The 18,919-nt window shown below is 42.7% G+C and overlaps 1 protein-coding gene across 1 annotated transcript; it reads left to right on the top strand.

Moving 5' to 3' along the window:
• The first annotated feature begins 14,356 nt into the window (after nt 1–14,356).
• On the top strand, nt 14,357–18,041 carry RTL3 (retrotransposon Gag like 3). Its single transcript, XM_008272960.4, has 2 exons — nt 14,357–14,637; nt 15,219–18,041. The coding sequence occupies exon 2, from the start codon at nt 15,424–15,426 to the stop codon at nt 17,113–17,115; it is 1,692 nt and encodes a 563-aa protein (XP_008271182.1). The 5' UTR covers nt 14,357–14,637; nt 15,219–15,423; the 3' UTR covers nt 17,116–18,041.
• The last annotated feature ends 878 nt before the right edge of the window (nt 18,042–18,919 follow it).

Genomic DNA, 18,919 nt, shown 5'->3' on the forward strand with positions numbered 1-18,919 from the left:
GGGGGAGCCATTGTAATCTACTAACTGTACTTTGAAAATTTATAAATAAAAATTTTAAAAAATAATAATAATAATAGTGCCACCTCAGGGCCAGTGTTGTGGTGCATCAAGTTAAGCTGCTGTTTGCGATGCCAGCACCCTATGTTGAAGCACTGGTTCAAGTCCTGGCTGCACCATTTCTGATCCAGCTCCCTACTTAAATGCTTGGGAAAGCAGCAGATGATGGTTCAAGTGCTTGAGCACCTACCACCTATGTGGGAGACCCAGAAGGAGATCCAGGTTCCTGAATTCAGTCTGTCCCAGTTCCAGCCATTGCAGCATTTGGGGAGTGAACCAGATGATGGAAGAAGTCTCTCTCTCTCTCTCTCTCTCTCTCTCTCCTGTTCTGCCTTTCAAATAAATACTTTTTTTCAAAAAATAGCATTGCCTGCCTGTTAAGTTTGTTGTGAAGATTAAATGAAGTAATTTCATGTAAAATAATCATGCCAGTGCCTACCTAACACAAAAATTAGTCCTTTGACACAAGGTAACTATTGCCATTGTTAAGAGTTTATTGTTATTCTCACCTTAGATTTTACAGGGAGGTATAAAATAAGTAAACAGAAGCACAATGCATGTACTTTCTTCATTTGACACAACTCATCATAGCATTCCTTAACAAAAATATACAATTTGTCTTCCTTTTAGAACAATTTTTAATTTTCTAAATGGATGTCCTCCTGTTTTTTCCACAGTTTCACATCTTCTCTTGCTTCTCAAAATCCAATTCAAGAGCACAATATTTGGAGATAGACTGCCTGGGCTCAAAACATACCAACCCCAATTCTTAGCTGCGTAATCTTGAACAAATTATATAATCTCTCTGACTTTCAGCTTCCTCAGTTAATAAAATGAGTATATTAATCTTACTTACCTCATAGGTATACTGTATTAGGTAAAATAATTTATGTAATAGATTGATCACCATGCTTGGAATGTAAAAAAATTCTTAAGAAAGAGTGGCTATTAATGTTATAACGAATATAGCTGCTAGCCTCCCATCAAGCTCTCTGATTTTACCTTTAATGTTCCAAGCAAAGATACTTTTGCAATAATCTCATTTAATGTGCAAAACAATCCATGAAATAACTATCATCATTCTCTTTTTAAATGAAAGTAAATTGTTGCCTGGGAAAATCAAGGAACTTGTTTACATAACAGTGTATTCACTTTTAGAAGCAGTCATTGTAAGGAGAGTGTAATCCCCAATTTTTTTATTAACGATCCCTAGGCTCAGAATACTGAAAGGGCATGTCCCATAGAACATGGTTACGAGCAAAATTTGAGCCCAGGTCTATAACTATATCCAAAGTCCATTTTCCTGGTTGCTTCAAAGTCTCTCACTCTGCTTCATTCTCCCAACAGGGAGAACTGAGGCTTTATAAATGGAGTTCTGCCTTAGACCTGCTTGTAAAATATTTAAAAGTCTGACTAAATAAAACAAAACAGCTTCTAAGATCACAATATGGAATAGTTCCTTTGTCACATTTTATACTTCGAACAACCATGTAATCAGTGAATGATCATCGTATGGTAAACCATTAGATAATCCTCCTTTGGTGGCAAGCTTTATCATTTATAAAGCACCTTTACAAATATAGAGAGGCAAAGTAACTGAAATAATTGCAATGGTTACCAAGGGCCAACTGTAGTCCGGGAGCTGTGCTAAGCGCTTTATATACACTATCTTATGGGATTGGTACTATGAGGAAGTACTGATAAAGTTGTCCTATGAGGTAGGTACTATTATTCATTATCCCCATTTGTAGAGAAGAAACACAGGAATCAGAGGGAAAAAAAGCTTACTATCACATAACACAGCAAAAACTGGAACTCAGGGCTTTTAATGACTCCCTAGCATGCGCTCTTAACAACTAGGATTTACTGTGTCCTCTGGTAGAAAAATGAACCCAGTATTGAATCTGGGCAGCATGACTGATATATTATGGGCATTCAATAGTGGTTGTTATAATTTATAAATCAAAGGCAAAATAAAGCCAAGATGAGGGGGAAGAGACAAGATACTCCATCTGTACTCATGTCAGTTAATCCAGTAGACATCTGTGACATTGTTCAATTTCTGAGATGAGATACAAGCAGAGAGGCATAGAACGCTAACTTCTTCATTTCCATTCAGGGTAGAGGTGAGCTCATAGTGTAAAAGCCTGGACTGCCTCACTGAGGAGAGCTAGCTTTATGCTAAAATCTCTCTCTTGCTGGCCTGCAGCAGCTAGCTGTCCTGAAACACCATCATCCAGGATTCTCTTTGATGTTCTAAGCATCCCTTTAAAATGTAAATTCTCCCTGGAAAAGAAGTAGAGAAAATGGCTGATTTATAGCAGTGAGGCTGAATTTATGATGCAGCAGAACTATCAGGGATTGAAGCTATCCTGGGAAAAATTATGCAAAAGCAGGCAGGCAACCTGGACAACTTAAACAATGTCAGGGCAGACACCGACACCAGTTTTTTCAGAACTAGAAGTGAGTTTTGACCATTAGTTCACATCCTGTTAGCCTTTATATAAGAGTTAACTTCATGACACTTGCACAGACTTCCTGGAACATCTTTGGAAAAGCATTAGAATTAGAGGCCAGCGCTATGGCTCACTTGGTTAATCCTCCGCCTTGCGGCGCCGGCATCCCATATGGGCGCCAGGTTCTAATCCCGGTTGCCCCTCTTCCAGTCCAGTTCTCTGCGGTGGCCCAGGAGTGCAGTGGAGGATGGACCAAGTGCTTGGGCCCTGCACCCGCATGGCAGACCAGGAGGAAGCACTTGGCTCCTGGCTTCGGATCAATGGAAGGAAGACCTCTCTCTCTGTCTCTCTCTCTCACTGTCTATAACTCTACCTATCAAATAAAAAAAAAAGCATAAGAATTAACCTATCTTTAAATTCAGCATTCATGGGGCCAGTGCTGTGCTGGCACCGCCAGTATCCAATATGGGTGCCGATTCGAGTCCCAGCTGCTTGACTTCCAATCCAGCTCCCTGTTAATTTTCCTGGGAAAGCAGTGGAACATGGCCCAAGTCCTTGGGCCCTTGCACCCATGTGGGAGACCCAGAAGAAGCTCCCGGCTCCTGGCTTCAGACTGGTCCAGCTGTAGCCATCACAGTCATTTGAGGAGTGAACCAGCAGATGGTATACCTCCCCCTCCCCCTCCCCTTCCCCTTCCCCCTTCCCCTTTCCCTTCTCCTCCTTCTCTGTAACTCTACCTTTCAAGTAAAATAAATAAAAATATTTTTAAGATTTTATTTATTTTATTTGAGAGGTAGAGTTACATACAGTGAGAGAGTGAGAGAGACATAGAGAAAGGTCTTCTATTGATTCACTCCCCATATGGCCGCAACAGATGGAGTTGTGCCGATCTGAAGCCAAGAGCCAGGTGCTTCTTCCCAGTCTCCCACATGGGTGCAGGGGCCCAAGGACTTGGGTCACCTTCTACTGCTTTCCCAGGCCATAGCAGAGAGCTGGATTGGAAGAGGAGCAGCCAGGACTAGAATCGGCGCCCATATGGGATTCTAGCACCACAAGTGGAAGACTAACCTACTACGTCATGGCACCGCCCCCTCCTTTTTTAAATAAATAAATTTTTTAAAAAATCAGAATTCATTTGCCAGTCAATACCCTACCACTATCCCCGTACACACCATCCTTCCACAACCACAAGAATACTTCCAAGAAAGCAAGAAAAACGTGTCTTTGTGAGAATGATTTTGTTGACTTTGAGTTCCTTCTCTTCTCTTCACTCCACCTGCATACCAATGAACTAATTTCAGAACTGGATTTAAAAGTGCTAGACAAAGAAGTCCCTAGATTTGGCTCCTTACCAAAATTCCCAGCACTTGTTAAAGTACATTTGTCAAGGCCTCATCTCCAAAGATTCTGGAACAGTGGGCCTTCCCTGAGTCCTGGGAATCTGCTTTTAAGAACATGTCAGATCATTCTGATGCCATCTTTTACAGACTACCAATTGGAAACCACTGAACATCATTGTTTTATAAAGATCTTGCTGAAAATGCGATATACAATACAACATACACTACAATGTGCATTCAGTAACTTTTTTTTTTTGATGGACAGAGTGGACAGTGAGAGAGACAGACAGAGAGAAAGGTTTTCCTTCCGTTGGTTCACCCACCAATCAGCTGGCACACTGTGCTGATGTGAAGTCAGGAGCCAGGTGCTTCTCCTGGTCTCCCATGCGGGTGCAGGGCCCAAGGACCTGGGCCATCCTCCACTGCACTTCCGGGGCAAAGCGGAGAGCTGGCCTGGAAGAGGGGCAACCAGGACAGAATCTGGCGCCCCGACCGGGACTAAAACCCTGGAGTGCCAGCGCCGCAGGCAGAAGATTAGCCTATTGAGCCGCGGCCGCATTCAGTAATTTTTTACAAATGTATACACCCATGTGATTGTCATTCTGATAAACATAGAGAATATTTTTATCACACACAGAAAGTTCTCTGAACTTCTCAGTCCATAGCCCTTCATTCCCAGAGATAGATACTATTTAGACTTGTAGCATTATTGATTGATTTTGCTTGTTCTTGAACTTCGTATAAGTGTATAATGTACTTTTTTGCTTTTGATTTAACATAATGTCTCTGAAATTCATACATATTCTACAGTATTTCTTTTTATTGCACATAGAACCATTAAATATTGAAGTTTGAAGGAACATATCTATCAGGGATTAGTGCTTAGGCTCAAATGTCTACTAGGAGCCAGGCAGAGAAAGCTAAAGAGTGAAGCATGTAGGTGTAATACAGTGAGGAGTCATAGAACTGGAGAAAACCAGAGTGTGTTATGTAGATAAAGAAAGCCACTTGCTTTTATTCACCTTCTGTTGATTGTTGCCATGTGGGAATGTGGACCTAGTAGAGCCAGTTATCCAATTTTTCAAGAGAAAATGGACATCGGATTGTTTTATAGTATCTCCTGATTGCAAAACAACTTTATTTTTTAAAAGATTTATTATTTTGTTTGAAAGGCAGAGAACAGAACTGAGGGAGAGGCAGGGAGGGAGAGAGAGAGCAAGAGCGAGTGATGGAGAGAGAGGTCTTCTATTCTCTGGTTTATACCCCAAATGGCTGCAACAACCAGGGATAGGCTGAGTCAAAGCCAAGAGCCAGGAGCTGCATCTGGGCCTCCCTCAAGGGTGGCGGGGGTCCAAGCACTGGGGCTATCATTTGTTCTTTCTCAGGTGCATCCTCAAGGAGCTAGAGGAGAAGCGAAGCGGCTGGAACCAGCACTCACATTTGGGATCTCAACATCACAAGCAGCAGCCTAAACCACTGCACAACACTGCCAGCCCTTCTAATCAGCTTTAAAATAAGTATAGATTACTTAAAGTATATCTGGAGGCCACATCAAACCCACAGGTGGCAAGGTTTGAAATTTCTGACTAGCCTAGCCTTCTCACTTTCATAGAAGTCGGAAAATAAGGCTCAAAAAGGAAGAAACTTTTCCAAAATGACACAGAAATTTGGGGATAGAACTGAAGCAATCTAATGTGATAGCTTAGAGCAGAGTGTGAATTCAGACTGCCTAACCTGAAGGCCCATCTCTGCCAGCTATGTGACCCTTGGTTCACGATAGCATTTCTGGTCCTCAGTTTTTTCATCTGTGAAATGGAGAGGGAAATGTTGATCTCACAGTGTGGTGAGGACTGGATGAGTTAATAGATGTAAAAAGCTCAGTATAGTGCATGGTATATAGTAAGTACTGTAGAAATGTTAGTTTTGTTTTTGTTGTTTCCATACACAATATATGAGAACGGTGATAGTTTTCATTATGGAGAAGTTAGTTTTTCTAGAACAAATTATTAAAATACAATACCAGGAGATTTCTAAATTGTCAGTCTTGATGAAACAGAACATTTAAGTGGGTTGTGAATGCCAATTCCACATTTAATCAAAATATGTTCAAGTGATTTTTAGCTCAAAAATGAAAGGAGTAGCTGCCAATAGAAGAAAACTGTCCAAAATTGTGTCTCTAATATGTGAAAAATAGGCTCTCCTCTTCTGGAAATTTGGACTTTAGGTCAAACCAAAGAAGTAGAGTTTTGACTCAGCTTTTAGATGATTTGTAAAGTTTATCAGAAATGCAAGCATTCTACTGAAAAAGTAAGAACTGTGGAGACCTAAAAAGTGTAATCCTAATACCAGTTTCTATAGTTTTTGAAGCTTATTTCACAAATAAGATAATTCTAGATTGTTGAAAATAAATAGAATACAGCCGGCGCCGTGGCTCAATAGGCTAATCCTCCACCTTGCGGCGCCGGCACACCGGGTTCTAGTCCCGGTTGGGGCGCCGGATTCTGTCCCGGTTGCCCCTCTTCCAGGCCAGCTCTCTGCTATGGCCAGGGAGTGCAGTGGAGGATGGCCCAGGTGCTTGGGCCCTGCACCCCATGGGAGACCAGGAAAAGCACCTGGCTCCTGGCTCCTGCCAGGATCAGCGCGGTGCGCCGGCTGCAGCGGCGGCCATTGGAGGGTGAACCAGCGGCAAAGGAAGACCTTTCTCTCTCTGTCTCTCTCTCACTGTCCACTCTGCCTGTCAAAAAAAAAAAAAAAAAAAAAGAAAATAAATAGAATATACACAATAAATCACTCAGGGGAAGGCATTTGCCCTAGCAGTTAAAATGCCAGTTAAAATATCTGTGTATGAGTATAAAGTAAACTGAAAGTAGATCATTGTAAAAATTAAGAGAGAGAATAAGAGAGGAAGGAGGAGGAAGGGTAGGAAGTATCACTACGTTCCTAAATCTGTATATATTACATGAAGTTTGTTTACCTTAAGAAATTAATTAAAACATAAATAAATAAAAATATACGTGTTCCATAGCAGAGTGCCTGGGCTCAAGTCCCAGCTCTACTCCTAATTCCAGCTTCCTGCTAATGCAGACTTTGGGAGGCAGCAAGTATGATTCAAGTAGCTGAGTCCCTGCCACCCACTTGGGAGAGCTGGATTAAACTCTTTTTTAGAAAATGTTTATTTATTTATTTGAAAAGCAGAGCAACAGAGAGAGACTGAGAGACAGAGAAAACTCTTTCATCCACTGATTACCTCCCAAAATGGCCACAACAGCCAGGGCTGGGCCAGGCCAAAGCCAGGAGCCAGTAACTCCATCCAGGTCTCCCACGTGGGTGGCAGGGGTCCAAAATTTGAGGCATCCTCCACAGCTTTCCCAGGCAGCATGGGAAGTATAGCAGCTAGGACTTGAACCAGTACTCCAATATGGGAGTCCAGGGTTGCAAGTAGCAGCTTAACCTGCTGTATCACAATGCCAGCCCCTGGGTTGAGTTTCTGCTTCCCTGTTTCAGCTTTAGCCCTAGCCACTACTGGAATTTGAGTAGTGAACCAACCAGTGGATTGAAGTCTCTCTCTCTCTCTCTCTCTCTCTCCCCTTTCCTCCCTCCCTGTCTTTCTCGCACTCTCTCTTTCTCTAATTACATAAATAAATTTTAAAAATCGTTAAAAAATTATCTATCACCTTTTAAATGAGGAAATACAGCCCAAGATGATTACATGCCCCACATTACACAGCTAGGCTATAGCAGAACAAAAATATGGTTCCTATATCAGTAGTCAGAGACTAAGATGAGAAATAATCAAATCCTAACTGAGAGCTATAATCAGTGTGGCTAAATTTGCAGCACTGGCACAGAACACAAGGTGAGGGAATTGCTGGCTAAGGAAATCTTGTAAGGCTGCTAGGAGGAGGCAGTTTTTGAATTAGCCCAAAAGCAAAATCAGATTTCTAAAGGTGGGAAGCCAGCCAGAGGACATAGCCATGTTTTCATTTTACATTTTTAGTGAGTGCATTATGTGGTTGTCACAATGTAGAGACTAACCAGACTAGAACACAGGTAAGTAAAGAAAGCATTGCCAGGGAAGGAGGATGGGAATACATCCTAGAGGGTTTGGAATACCCAATCAAGAAAGGAAGCCTACAGCCAAGAAATAAGGCTCCTTTTTTGTGTAAAAGAAATGTATGCTCCTATTTTGAAAATAATCCAAATGCTACAGAAAAATGTAAAATGGAAACTAGAAGTCTATTCCATTCCCACAACTCAGAGTCACTATGATAAACAGTTTCTTGTAAATCTTGCCAAAAATGTCCCCCATGGAGTTATTTTTTAAAAATAACAATCTGTATTTTTCAAACCATGTTATCTACTGCATTTGTTCTGATGTTGCACAGCAACTGGATTGCACCATACCTGGCTTACACAAGTGCTAAAAGCAAAAGTGAGCTCTAAGTGCCGTCCAGCCTGTTTAAAGGCTGCTAAGAAATCTCTACACTCTTAAAAAATTAAGAAAACCAAAATGCCTTGAAAAGTCCCTGACAAATAATTCATCAGTGTAATCTTTCCTATTTGCACATGCTGCTGGAGTCTGCTCTGCTGGCATGCATGAAGAAAATACAAATGTCCCAGGAATCTGATGTGACTCCTTGCTAATGATATTTTCTGCTTCAGTCTTTCAGCCAAGAAATAATCAGAGACTAAAAGGGGCATATCTTTCTGTCAGGGGTACACACAAAGACCTTAGTTTTAGATAATCCAGCTGTGTAAAAAAAAAAAAAAAAACTCCAATAGTGTAGTGACAAGAACAAAATGACAGAAATGGAATGGAAGGAAATGGAGAAATAGAATTTGGTTATGCAAATATGCTCTTAGAGGAAGTGACTGAGACCAAATAGCTAAACCAAGAGGCTGCTACTAGGGTTAGCTTGAGACAGCTCTGTCTATTTAATACCTGGCTTACCAGAGCAGGGAAATTGAACTATTCTGAACATGGGGGAAATCACAGCCAAGATTACAGGGTGCTAAAAACATGTTAGAAAGCACTCAAAAATCCTAAGAGAGAAGATCAGCTGATAGAGAATATTAAAAATCTATCACAATCTATGTTAATGAATGGCAGTAGCAAATTAATAAAATACTTGGGGCAATTAGCAATTGTCAGATCATGTATTCCTTGACAATGTACAAGGGTATTTTGAAAGGCTCAGGAAAAATGGGATTAAAAGAAAAGTTTATTTTGGTGCAAAACTTTTTGAAATCCAAGCATAGTTTTCTCATACTACATATTTTCCATGGACTTTTTGAAAATACCTTGTGTGTAGAAAACATTCGACTGTTGCTGTCATCTGCGCTGTTTCAGCTTTTCTTTAGAGGAGCTCTGTACCACGTTATGTCTCTGAATTTAAACACTTCATATACACTAGGCTTTATCCAAACTAAACTATTTCTTTCCCCATTCACAGGCTGCAGTGATCAACCTCTATGCAGTTGTTTTTGCGGTTTCCTCCATTGTTCTTTTCTTCATCCATTCTCATTTCACCTCCATTTTGGGATGATCGAATTGAACCTCTCGATGTCCAAGTGAAAAATCGCTTCTTCTATGAAGTCTTCCCAGATTCTACCCCTCTCACCTCTCTACCCCACCACATACATATTTCTCTTTTCACCTTCAAGGGACTTTACCTGTTATCTCCCAGATGACATTTGGCACTAGGACAATAATACATACTAATGCATACTAATGTACACATTTTGCCCGCTCCATTGGCCTGTAAGCTCTTTGAGAAAAAGCTCCAGGTGTATTCATTTTTATATTCCTCACCCAGTATACATACCCTAAAAATACTCACATGCGTGTGCATATAGAAAAATGCAGCACAGTGCCTTTAACCATTTGGATGCTGAATAATTGCTTGTATAAAGAAGGTAAGAAGGAAGGAACACGGGTTTATCTTATAGAAAACAAAATACATTGGGATGATCATCTTATGCTGAGATTAAATACAAAAGGTTTAGAGAAATTTTGTTTTGATGCTTTAGAAAAGCTGACATCTGTAAATTACAATCCTTTGTGCTATCTATATGATTTTTATCATCAGTTACAACTTAGCAAAATGGCTATTAGATATGAATGCTATTTCTAATGTTTACAGCAACTCAATATTTCCATATTATTACCTCTACTCTCCAAATGAGGAAAATGAGTCTCAGAGAACCGAAGTAATTTGGCCAAGATCACACAGCTAGTAAAAAGCAGAGCCTAAGCCTGCTTTACTTCAAAGCCTGTGCTTTTTCATTAACACATTTTTTAACAGCACTTTCACAAATATTATCTCATTTGTATAGCGCACCAAAATTGTGAAGTTGGCAGAGCTGGGTGTTCTCTTTTCTCAGCAGGCCACTCACTGCTGCGTCTTCCACTTCCATACGCCCACCTTCCTCCCCGTCCCAGTGAGGGTCTACTACTGCCCCTGAAGCAATCAGCAACCCTATAAAGACCATATTACCTCCATGATCTAATTTAGACATTTAGAAGCAAGCCTAAGCATCAAAATTATTACTGTGCTTTTACGTGATTTTTAAAAGTTGATTTTTTAAAACTTATATAAGGAAAAGATATTTCTTGTATATAATTTTAAGCCCATAATGATACTTCCTACCCCCTCCCTCTCTCCTGTGATTTTTAAAATGTTAAACCATAAAATTAAATTTTATCTTTAACTGACCAAATTGTACATATGCTGAATTTTTAAAGCATCTTTCTAGATTTTTTTCTCATATCATCTTTACTTCTTTTCTTCTTTCTCAATCTTTCCCTTCTCCTTCCCTTCCTCCCCCTCCTGCTTTGCTAGTACCTTTAGTTCATATTTAGTCTGCTTTCTGGGTGACCCAGCACTGGTAAAGTCCAGAGAGTAGGGTGTCCAGGAAGTAGAGAAGAAGGCCAGATCCCAAGGATAAGTGCATCCTCAGGAGTGAAGTTGTAGAAAAGGCCTCCTGTTCCCCTGTCAGACTGTGATGGCAATTGCTTCCGCCATTAACTAGCGCATGCTGGCCAGTACATGATGAGCCCAGTGAAGCCAAAGCATGAAATTATGAAGCAAATCCGCCAACACTAGAGGCCATGATGGGTCAGCCTTGTAAGGAAACCAAATATAGGACCATCTACATGGTGTGGTCTGAAGGATGTCAAAATGACAACCTTACCCCAGGATATCGCTCCTAACATGAGGAGCTTGAATGATTTGCAGTCTTTCAGGATACTCTTTGCGAGCACAAACATCCTCAAGAAAATTTCATTTAAAATCCTCCGAGATAGTATGCAGGTACTTCAAACCATTCAAGAAAATGTGTACTATGATATACTTAATATACATAGAATCTCTACCCGTATGACCCCAGCAATAATCGATGATTCTTAAGGTAACATGTTCCACCCTTACCATCAAATTAGTTATCCTTTATCTGTGTGTACCCGAATAAACTTACATTGCAATTCCATTTCTCTGTCAACTTTTCGAAGTACTTCTGTGTATCTCAGTAGAGATTTAGTTTCCAAAAGTGACAGCTGATCAAGGGGGAAAGGTCACCCAAGTATTGGACAAGAAATAAAATGAAAAGATGGTGAATGTCATAAAGAGAGATGAAAGAGGGACAGGTGTTAACTTCTTCAGAACTGTGCATGTACAGACACTGCTTCCATGCCATTGTTGGACCCCAAACACGCACATGGAGAATTCTTGGTGAGCTTTCTAACTTCAAAGGAATTGGAAATTCCCAGTTCCCCAGTGCTATATTATAGGGTATTGTTGGTAATGAAAAAGTTTCAATGTGTACTCAGCGCATTATGGGTTAAATTTAAGCAAGTACTGCAAGCTCAAACGCAACCATAGGAATAACATGTTGAACAAAACAGACACCAGAGTGGGACTGCCCCCAAGGGGTAGCTGGGCATTGTGCCAGAGGCCTGTGGGGTAACCTGTCCTGTTGACTCTTTTCCAGGGTGGGAAGAGTGAGAGGAGCAGCCACAGTTGCTTAAAGATGAAGCCCAGTGAGCTCTGGGGACGAAGACCCCCCCCCCAGCAGAGACCTAAAATGTTTCAGATTGTACATTTACGAACAAAATAAAATTAGCATTCTTAGTGGAATGTACAAAGCAGAATTTCATCTCATTCAACCTTTTCCTTCACTCTCTCCCTAAGCTAACAATCAACATATGTAACTTATTAACATAACTGAGCATGAACATTTCTTAGTATTGCTCAATCTTTTTATATCTGCTACATGAACATATTTGTCTTTTCTCCTGAAATATTCATTTGCCCAGTTAACAAAACTTCATTTACTTAAAATGTTTTCATAACAATTCTAAAGGCTCATGAATTCCATCGTGTTGTGAGTGCAAGAAGAAGGATTAAAGCATAGGGAAACATGATGAGAGTTTGGATGTGATTACTTTCTCATTCTTACTTTCCTATTCTTACTTGACTAATTCAGGATATTAAAACCACTTTAGGCATTTTGACAAAAGTCAGTGTAGCTCTTTTTTTCCAGTCAAAAGAGAATAATTCTCTATATGTAGGCAGTTTGGAACTTGTACTTCAGGACGTTGAATTTGGTCTTTGCTCTTTAGTGGCAGGGAGAGAGGGAAGAAAGGTCCCTGTGTTTACCCACTGAATAAATATGCCTGTAGGCAAGGCACTACTCACTGCTTTAGTCCATGGACTTTTTAAACATCTACCTTGGCTGCTTCACAGTCCCCATGCTAATCAGCTCATCTTCCTGCTCAGGTGCCTCCAGTTCTGATACTACAGAATTATTTGGCAAACGAAACCATCCGTAACCCAGCCAAGAAGTAAAGATAAAAGCTCCTTAGTGGTGAAAAAAATCACTGCCACAAAATCGATGCACTGTAGATTTCTTCATATGAGAACCTTTGCTAGGTCCTTACAATTTTAGCAAGTTTACCGATCTGGTATTTCAATTCACAAATGATTAAAAAGAAAAAAAAATAATGAGGCTACTGTTACCGCAGCTTCTTCTTATTATTAACCTTTATTGGGTGTTACTAGCTTCCAGACACCGTGCTAAGCCTTTTACACACATTATTTCAGTAAATCTTTGTAAGAATAAAATTAAATACCATTAACAGCTCCATTTTACAGTTTCATAAACTGAGGTTTAAACTCTAACTTTAGAGGGACTAAGTAATTTGCCAAATTTGCATATACTTAGTTAAGACAAGTATATTGGAAGTAATGTGATGAGCTGTGTGACAGTTTTATAGCAAAGGAGTAGAAAATTACAAAAGAAAATGAAAATAAAGAAGTTGGAAAACGTGCAATTCAGAGGGTTTTTTAGTTGTTGTTTTTCTTTAATTTGGAGACCACCACTTTATATCTCTCAGTAGCTTTCAGAAGTCAATATGGTATTGCAACTAGCTAGCTTACGTAAGAGTGATCCCAATTCATTAAAACCTGGATTATTACCTTCACAGTAATCTTAAGAAGGTGTGAAGAAATGTAATGTATGCTGTCAATACTTCTCTGAGTTTTTTTATTTGGTAAAGTAACCATCAAGTGTTTGCTACAGTTTCTCAAAGGGAAGGAAGTCTTCATTTTTCTGAAGAATTTCCATAAGTAGAACATGTGAAGCCCTGATGATGGTGGTATATTTATATGTGGTATGTTTCTAAAAAGTAACATTGAAAGGGAGGAAGGGAATAAACTCAACTTGCAAAAGATTTGACTTTCTTTTTCAAAAGACTCTGCATGCAGATTCAGCTAGTCCTGTCTGGCAGTTTGCTGTGGTTTGGTCCTATTCCATCACCAGGGTTTATCCCATTTTGCTGACTAATGCAGAATGGACCATTCTTAAAGGAGAGTTTGGACCATGGCTGGCTTACGTGTGATTTGAAGCTGCCGACTATAACCTCCAATCCCAGCCCTTACTGGGATGAAAATAAGTGCCGTGAAGCCTTGCCTAAGATGGTCATATGGCCCATGCCCAGGGCATAACCGTAATCTGCCACAAGAAGAGGAAGTGAGATCCTGGAGATCCTGTGCAGGATCACTTCCCAAGAGACCAGCCCTTAATGAACTACCTGGGTGCTTCCCGGGGCATCAGAGGGGCTGGGCAGAGCCTACAAGTCCTGAGCCAGGGCATCCAGAAAGAGCATGGACCCTGCAAGACCGCTGCAAGTACTCATCAATAAAACAGGCATCCCCCACAGTCTCACTCAATTATAACTTGTCCATATCTGTCTATGGTAAAATTTCCAAGAAAAGTTTGCCAGGAAGGACCCCAGGGACTGAGTAGGTGGGCAGGAAAAGGGGCTGAGGTGCTGTAAGCTGCTCTCCGAGTGAGAATGAAACAATTGGCCCAGTGTGGGTAGAGTAAGGGTAGGTTATGTGAGACAGATATAAAAAAATCAAGCCCCAAACCACTGTGGTCATTCAGAAATGTTTGCAACTTTTCACAAGGGCAGTGGTATTACTCCTAATTTCCTGGCCAAATATTTATTAAAGGAACCAAGGACTGAGTACATGAGGCTGCCTCACACCAGCGCAGCATCCCACTTTCCTTGCGGCTCTGAACTGTGAGGTACTGTCAAAAAAACTTCTTCCACACTCGAAATAGCTGCGTTACAGAGGAGAGTTGGAACGTGTTCTGGGAGTGGGTGTGTTTGTTTGAGTTCAGTGTGTGCAGAAAAGGCAAGCCTCCACAGCCATTCACACACTTTCCTCCTCAGCGATGGGTACGCAGACAGCCGAGCTCCTGGACTAAGTCTCTGAATGGTAACGTACACTTATAAAGATTATTTTCTTAACTATTTTGAGGCATTTTATAAATAATATGCATGTGTCTGCTGAGCGCATATATATATATTTAGTCAACTTTTGCTTGCTTTTTCCTGAGGCTGGTCTTGTGTGGTTACTTATGTGGCATGATTTCTGAGGTGTCAGAAAGAGCTCCCCCCTACCTCCTACCCTAGTCACCCAGAAATATCTTTTGGGCTGGCCCACCACAGAGCCTAAAGTCCCCATATTGCTCAAACATTTGATTTAGTTCCTGAAAGCAGCTGTTAAAATCCACGTGTTACTTTGGGATCTTGGGCAGACATTAGAGATTAAAGACTACGTAAAACAGAAAAAATATGGAGAAATTGCTTCTGATAGAATGTTAAGTTTCAAAACTGAATGCACAATCAGGTGCTGTTCTTAAAATGCCACGGGGCCAGAGCCAGCATATATACCCCAGGTCATGAACATGCGCCTGTGCTAAAAGAACCCCAGCACTATTGGGCAGATTTTGTTCTGATTTATGTTACATAAATGCTTTGCACAGTTCTGATCCTCAGCTCGCACTCTTTTTACAGTGTATCTGACACTTCCCCTTACTGAGCTGCAGAGGCTCCCAGTGACCTCTTGGTAATCAGCCTTGGCGGGGCCCAAATCCCCACCCCTTGGAAAACTCACGGAGCCTGACGTCTGCCTGTGAGCGGCTTTCAGGAAAGACCTCACAAGCGCCCACCCAATCTCCCTTAGTAGCAAATTGCCAAACCAAGCCCATTTCCTCAAAAGATGGTAGAGGACTTAGCAGCCTCTTATATTGCTCTGAAATTAGAGAATGAAATTCTGCAGGCCCAAGTGCAGCGGTTGATGGAAGAAAATGCTGCCCTCCAGGCCCAGATCCCAGAGTTCCAGAAATCCCGAGCAGCCAAGGAAGATGAACAACTCCAAAAGCCCTCCGAGGCACAGGAGCCCCAGAAGTCCCCAGAGCTCTTGGGTTGCCCCGCAGCCTGGGAGTCCCAAGAGTCCCCAGAGATCAAGGAGCCCACAAAGCCCCTGGGTCCCCCCCCAGCCAGGGAGCCCCAGAAGCCCCCACAGACCAAGGAGCCCCAGGAGCCCACAAAGCTCCTGGGTTCCCCCGCAGCCCGGGAGCACCAAGAGTCCCCAGAGATCAAGGAGCCCCAGGAGCCCCCCGAATTCCTGGATGCCACAGCAGCCCGGGAGCCCCAAGAGCCCTCAGAGATCAAGGAGCCCACAGAGCCCCAGCAGCTCTCAGCTTGGGAGCCTGCAGCATCCCAGGAGCCCCAGGAGGCCCAGAAGCCCCTGGAATCTGCAGCAGCCCCAGAGTCTCTGGAGCCCCCAGCAACCCGGGACCTCCAGACACCTCCAGTATCCCGTGAGCTCACCACAGCCTGGGAGACCCAAGAGCCCCCAGATACCCAGGATACCCCAGAGGCCCAGGAGCCCCAGAATTCAGAGCCCCAGGAGTCCCCCAATACTGAGGAATCCCAGGAGGCCTCCGAATGCCAGGAGACCTCGGCACATCTGGAGCCCCTTGAGCTTCCCTCTCCCCAGGAGACCCTGCAACCTCGAGTGCCCCAAAAGCTCCTGGATCCCACAGAATCCCAGGAGTTCCTAGAATTCTCAGCAACCCCCCAATCTCTGGAGGGCCTAATAAATATGGAGACAGCAGCAGATTCGGGTTTCCCACAAGCCCTCAGTGGGTTAGAGGTTGCAGCTGTTCCACTAGAGTACCCTTTAGCCTTCAGCGGGGATGCCCAGAAGCTTCCTGAGTTTCTGATTCAACTGAGTAGTTACATGAGAGTCAGAGGGCACCTGTATCCCACTGAAGCAGCCCTAGTGAGCTTTGTGGGCAACCGCTTCTCAGGTGAGGCAGGAAGATGGTTCCAGCCCTTACTAGATATCCAAAGCCCTCTGCTGGAGCAATTTGAAAGTTTCATACAAGTGCTGCAGGATACTTTTGATGATCCAGAAAACATAGAAGATGCCAAGCACTGCATCCGTCAGCTCTGCCAAGGGGAGGACCCTGTCTACCGGTATGCAACCCACTTCCACCTCATTGCTCAAGAGTTGAGCTGGGATGAAAGCACTCTCTGCATCCAATTTCACGAAGGTCTTCCCAGTTCTATTCGAGATGAGCTGTCCCGCAGAAATTCAGCCACCAGCCTGTCAGATCTGATCACTCGCTGCATCAGCCTAGAAGAGAAGCTAAGTGGTAAGCCTGATCTCAACCCATCAGGGCAAAGCTCCTCTGAAGGTAGAGAGAGGCCTGAGCGTCCACCATCTGCAAATCAGCCTGCACAAGCTGCAAGCAACCGCCCACACCTCAGTGAAGCTGAACGGGCCCGTCGCCGCGAAGGCCACTTGTGTCTCTATTGCGGTCATCCTGGTCATTTTGCCAGAGATTGTCCTGTCAAGCCTCATCGTGCCCAGCAGGCGGGAAACATCGAGGCCCGGCGGTAAGGGGGATCCCGGGCGGGCCAATCTACAAATATGCGTCCCCCTCTCTTCCAATCTCCATGTCCCGTACCCTTTGGCTGACTGTTGAAATCCGACTAGGAAGACGACAGTTCTTTGAGCAAGCAATGGTGGATTCAGGCTCCTACAGAAATAGCATTGACCATTCTGTGGTTCTTCGAGAGAAGCTTCCCATTCGCAACAACATCTTTCCTCTCATGCTGGAAACCGTTGATGGTCGCCCATTGATTAATGGACCCGTAACCAAGGAAACACCACCTGTCGAAGTTAAAATCGGGAACCACGTCGAAGAGCTCCAGTTTGACATCATTCATGCACCACGATACCCTCTAATCCTTGGAATCCACTGGCTTGAAACCCACGACCCAAACATCGAGTGGAGTACTCGCACTGTGTCCTTTCCATCACGTTATTGTCACTACAATTGCTTCAGGCACAGGTGGAATAGAAGACGTCGTGATGAAATAATTGCTGGGTAGATCCTGTGTCCCAGTGACTGCTCCTGGCAACCTGTCTTCTGTTACCTCAGCTGTCATCAGCATTTGCTGCTCTCCGAATCTGCCACTGAACCTCTGGCTATGAACTAAGGCTACCTGTACAACGACCCTGCCTCTCGGATCATGGACTGTACCTGATGACTTTGTGCTGCTTTTTAATTTTTTTTTTTACCAACCCTGCATGCCCCCCTCCCTGAACCCTGCAATATGTGGGGCCACTATAATTACAAAGTATACTAACACTATGCATGAAAATAGATATTAGAAACTAATACTTAGGAAATGTAGCTATTAGACTGACTTGATTTTTTTTCTAATCAAGATTTTGTTTATCACAAATATTGCAACTTTTTCATGAAGAAAATAAATTTGCAAGTGGTATTTTTAAATAATCAATAAACATTGGCAATTGTACTTGTGTTTCAATTATTTCTTAATGGAGGAGAGGGCATAAGAGGTTAGTAAATTGGGAGAGACGGGGAATTTAGAAAAGGCTCAAATTTGAGTGGGTCCTAACCTACTTCCAGGGGTATTTAAGGTCAGCAGGTGATAAGCTAGGGGGAGGTGGAGAAAATAGAGAACTACTGGGGCTGGGATTGGGTGAGGTATGGGGAAAGAAGGAGGTAAGGTTGGGAGGAGGACTTGGGGGAGATTGGGAGGAGGTGGGAGAGGTTTGAGACGAGGATTGGGAAATCTGGGGGGTGTTGAGGGCATAGGTGGGGGAGGGGGAAATTCCTAAAAAACATAACAGGAGCACTGACAGAGACACTGAGCAGCTCTGAAGGCAAGTTTCTTGAACTTCACAAGTTAACCAAACAAAAGAAGAGCACTGGATCAGGAAATGGGACCCCCTCAGTGGCTCAATCTTCCCTATAAAATAACAAGGTCTTATTTTTGCTGCAAGGGAATTTGCCCTAGAGCTCATATCCATTAACCTACTGCTGCCAGTGTACAGGAACAAGGTGGCAGGAATCCATTTTTACACCTATGGGTTGTTAGTGGCCAATTGCACCTTTCCTACCCTCAAAAGTTTCTCTTTCCCTACTAGCTGCATGACACACCAGGAAAGTCAAGTCATGGGAGAGAACTTATGCCCTTGTGAGCCTCAGAGGGGCTTGTGTCCTGAAAAATCACACACACACACACACACACACACACACAGGCAAAGTGTTGAGGAGACAAAGGTGGTGAGATCTCCAGGTAAGTGTGAAGAGTGTTCCAAGTAGACCCTGATGCCTTCCTCTGTGTTTGCAACTCTCCCTTGAGAGTACCTAGACAAATGATCAAATAAA

This window comes from Oryctolagus cuniculus, chromosome X, assembly GCF_964237555.1.
Source record: "Oryctolagus cuniculus chromosome X, mOryCun1.1, whole genome shotgun sequence".
In the NCBI taxonomy this organism is placed as follows: Eukaryota; Metazoa; Chordata; class Mammalia; order Lagomorpha; family Leporidae; genus Oryctolagus; species Oryctolagus cuniculus.

What these genes read in the sequence shown, in the direction of transcription:
- RTL3 (XM_008272960.4), top strand. Translation starts at nt 15,424, where the DNA reads ATGGTAGAGGACTTAGCAGCCTCTTATATTGCTCTGAAATTAGAGAAT.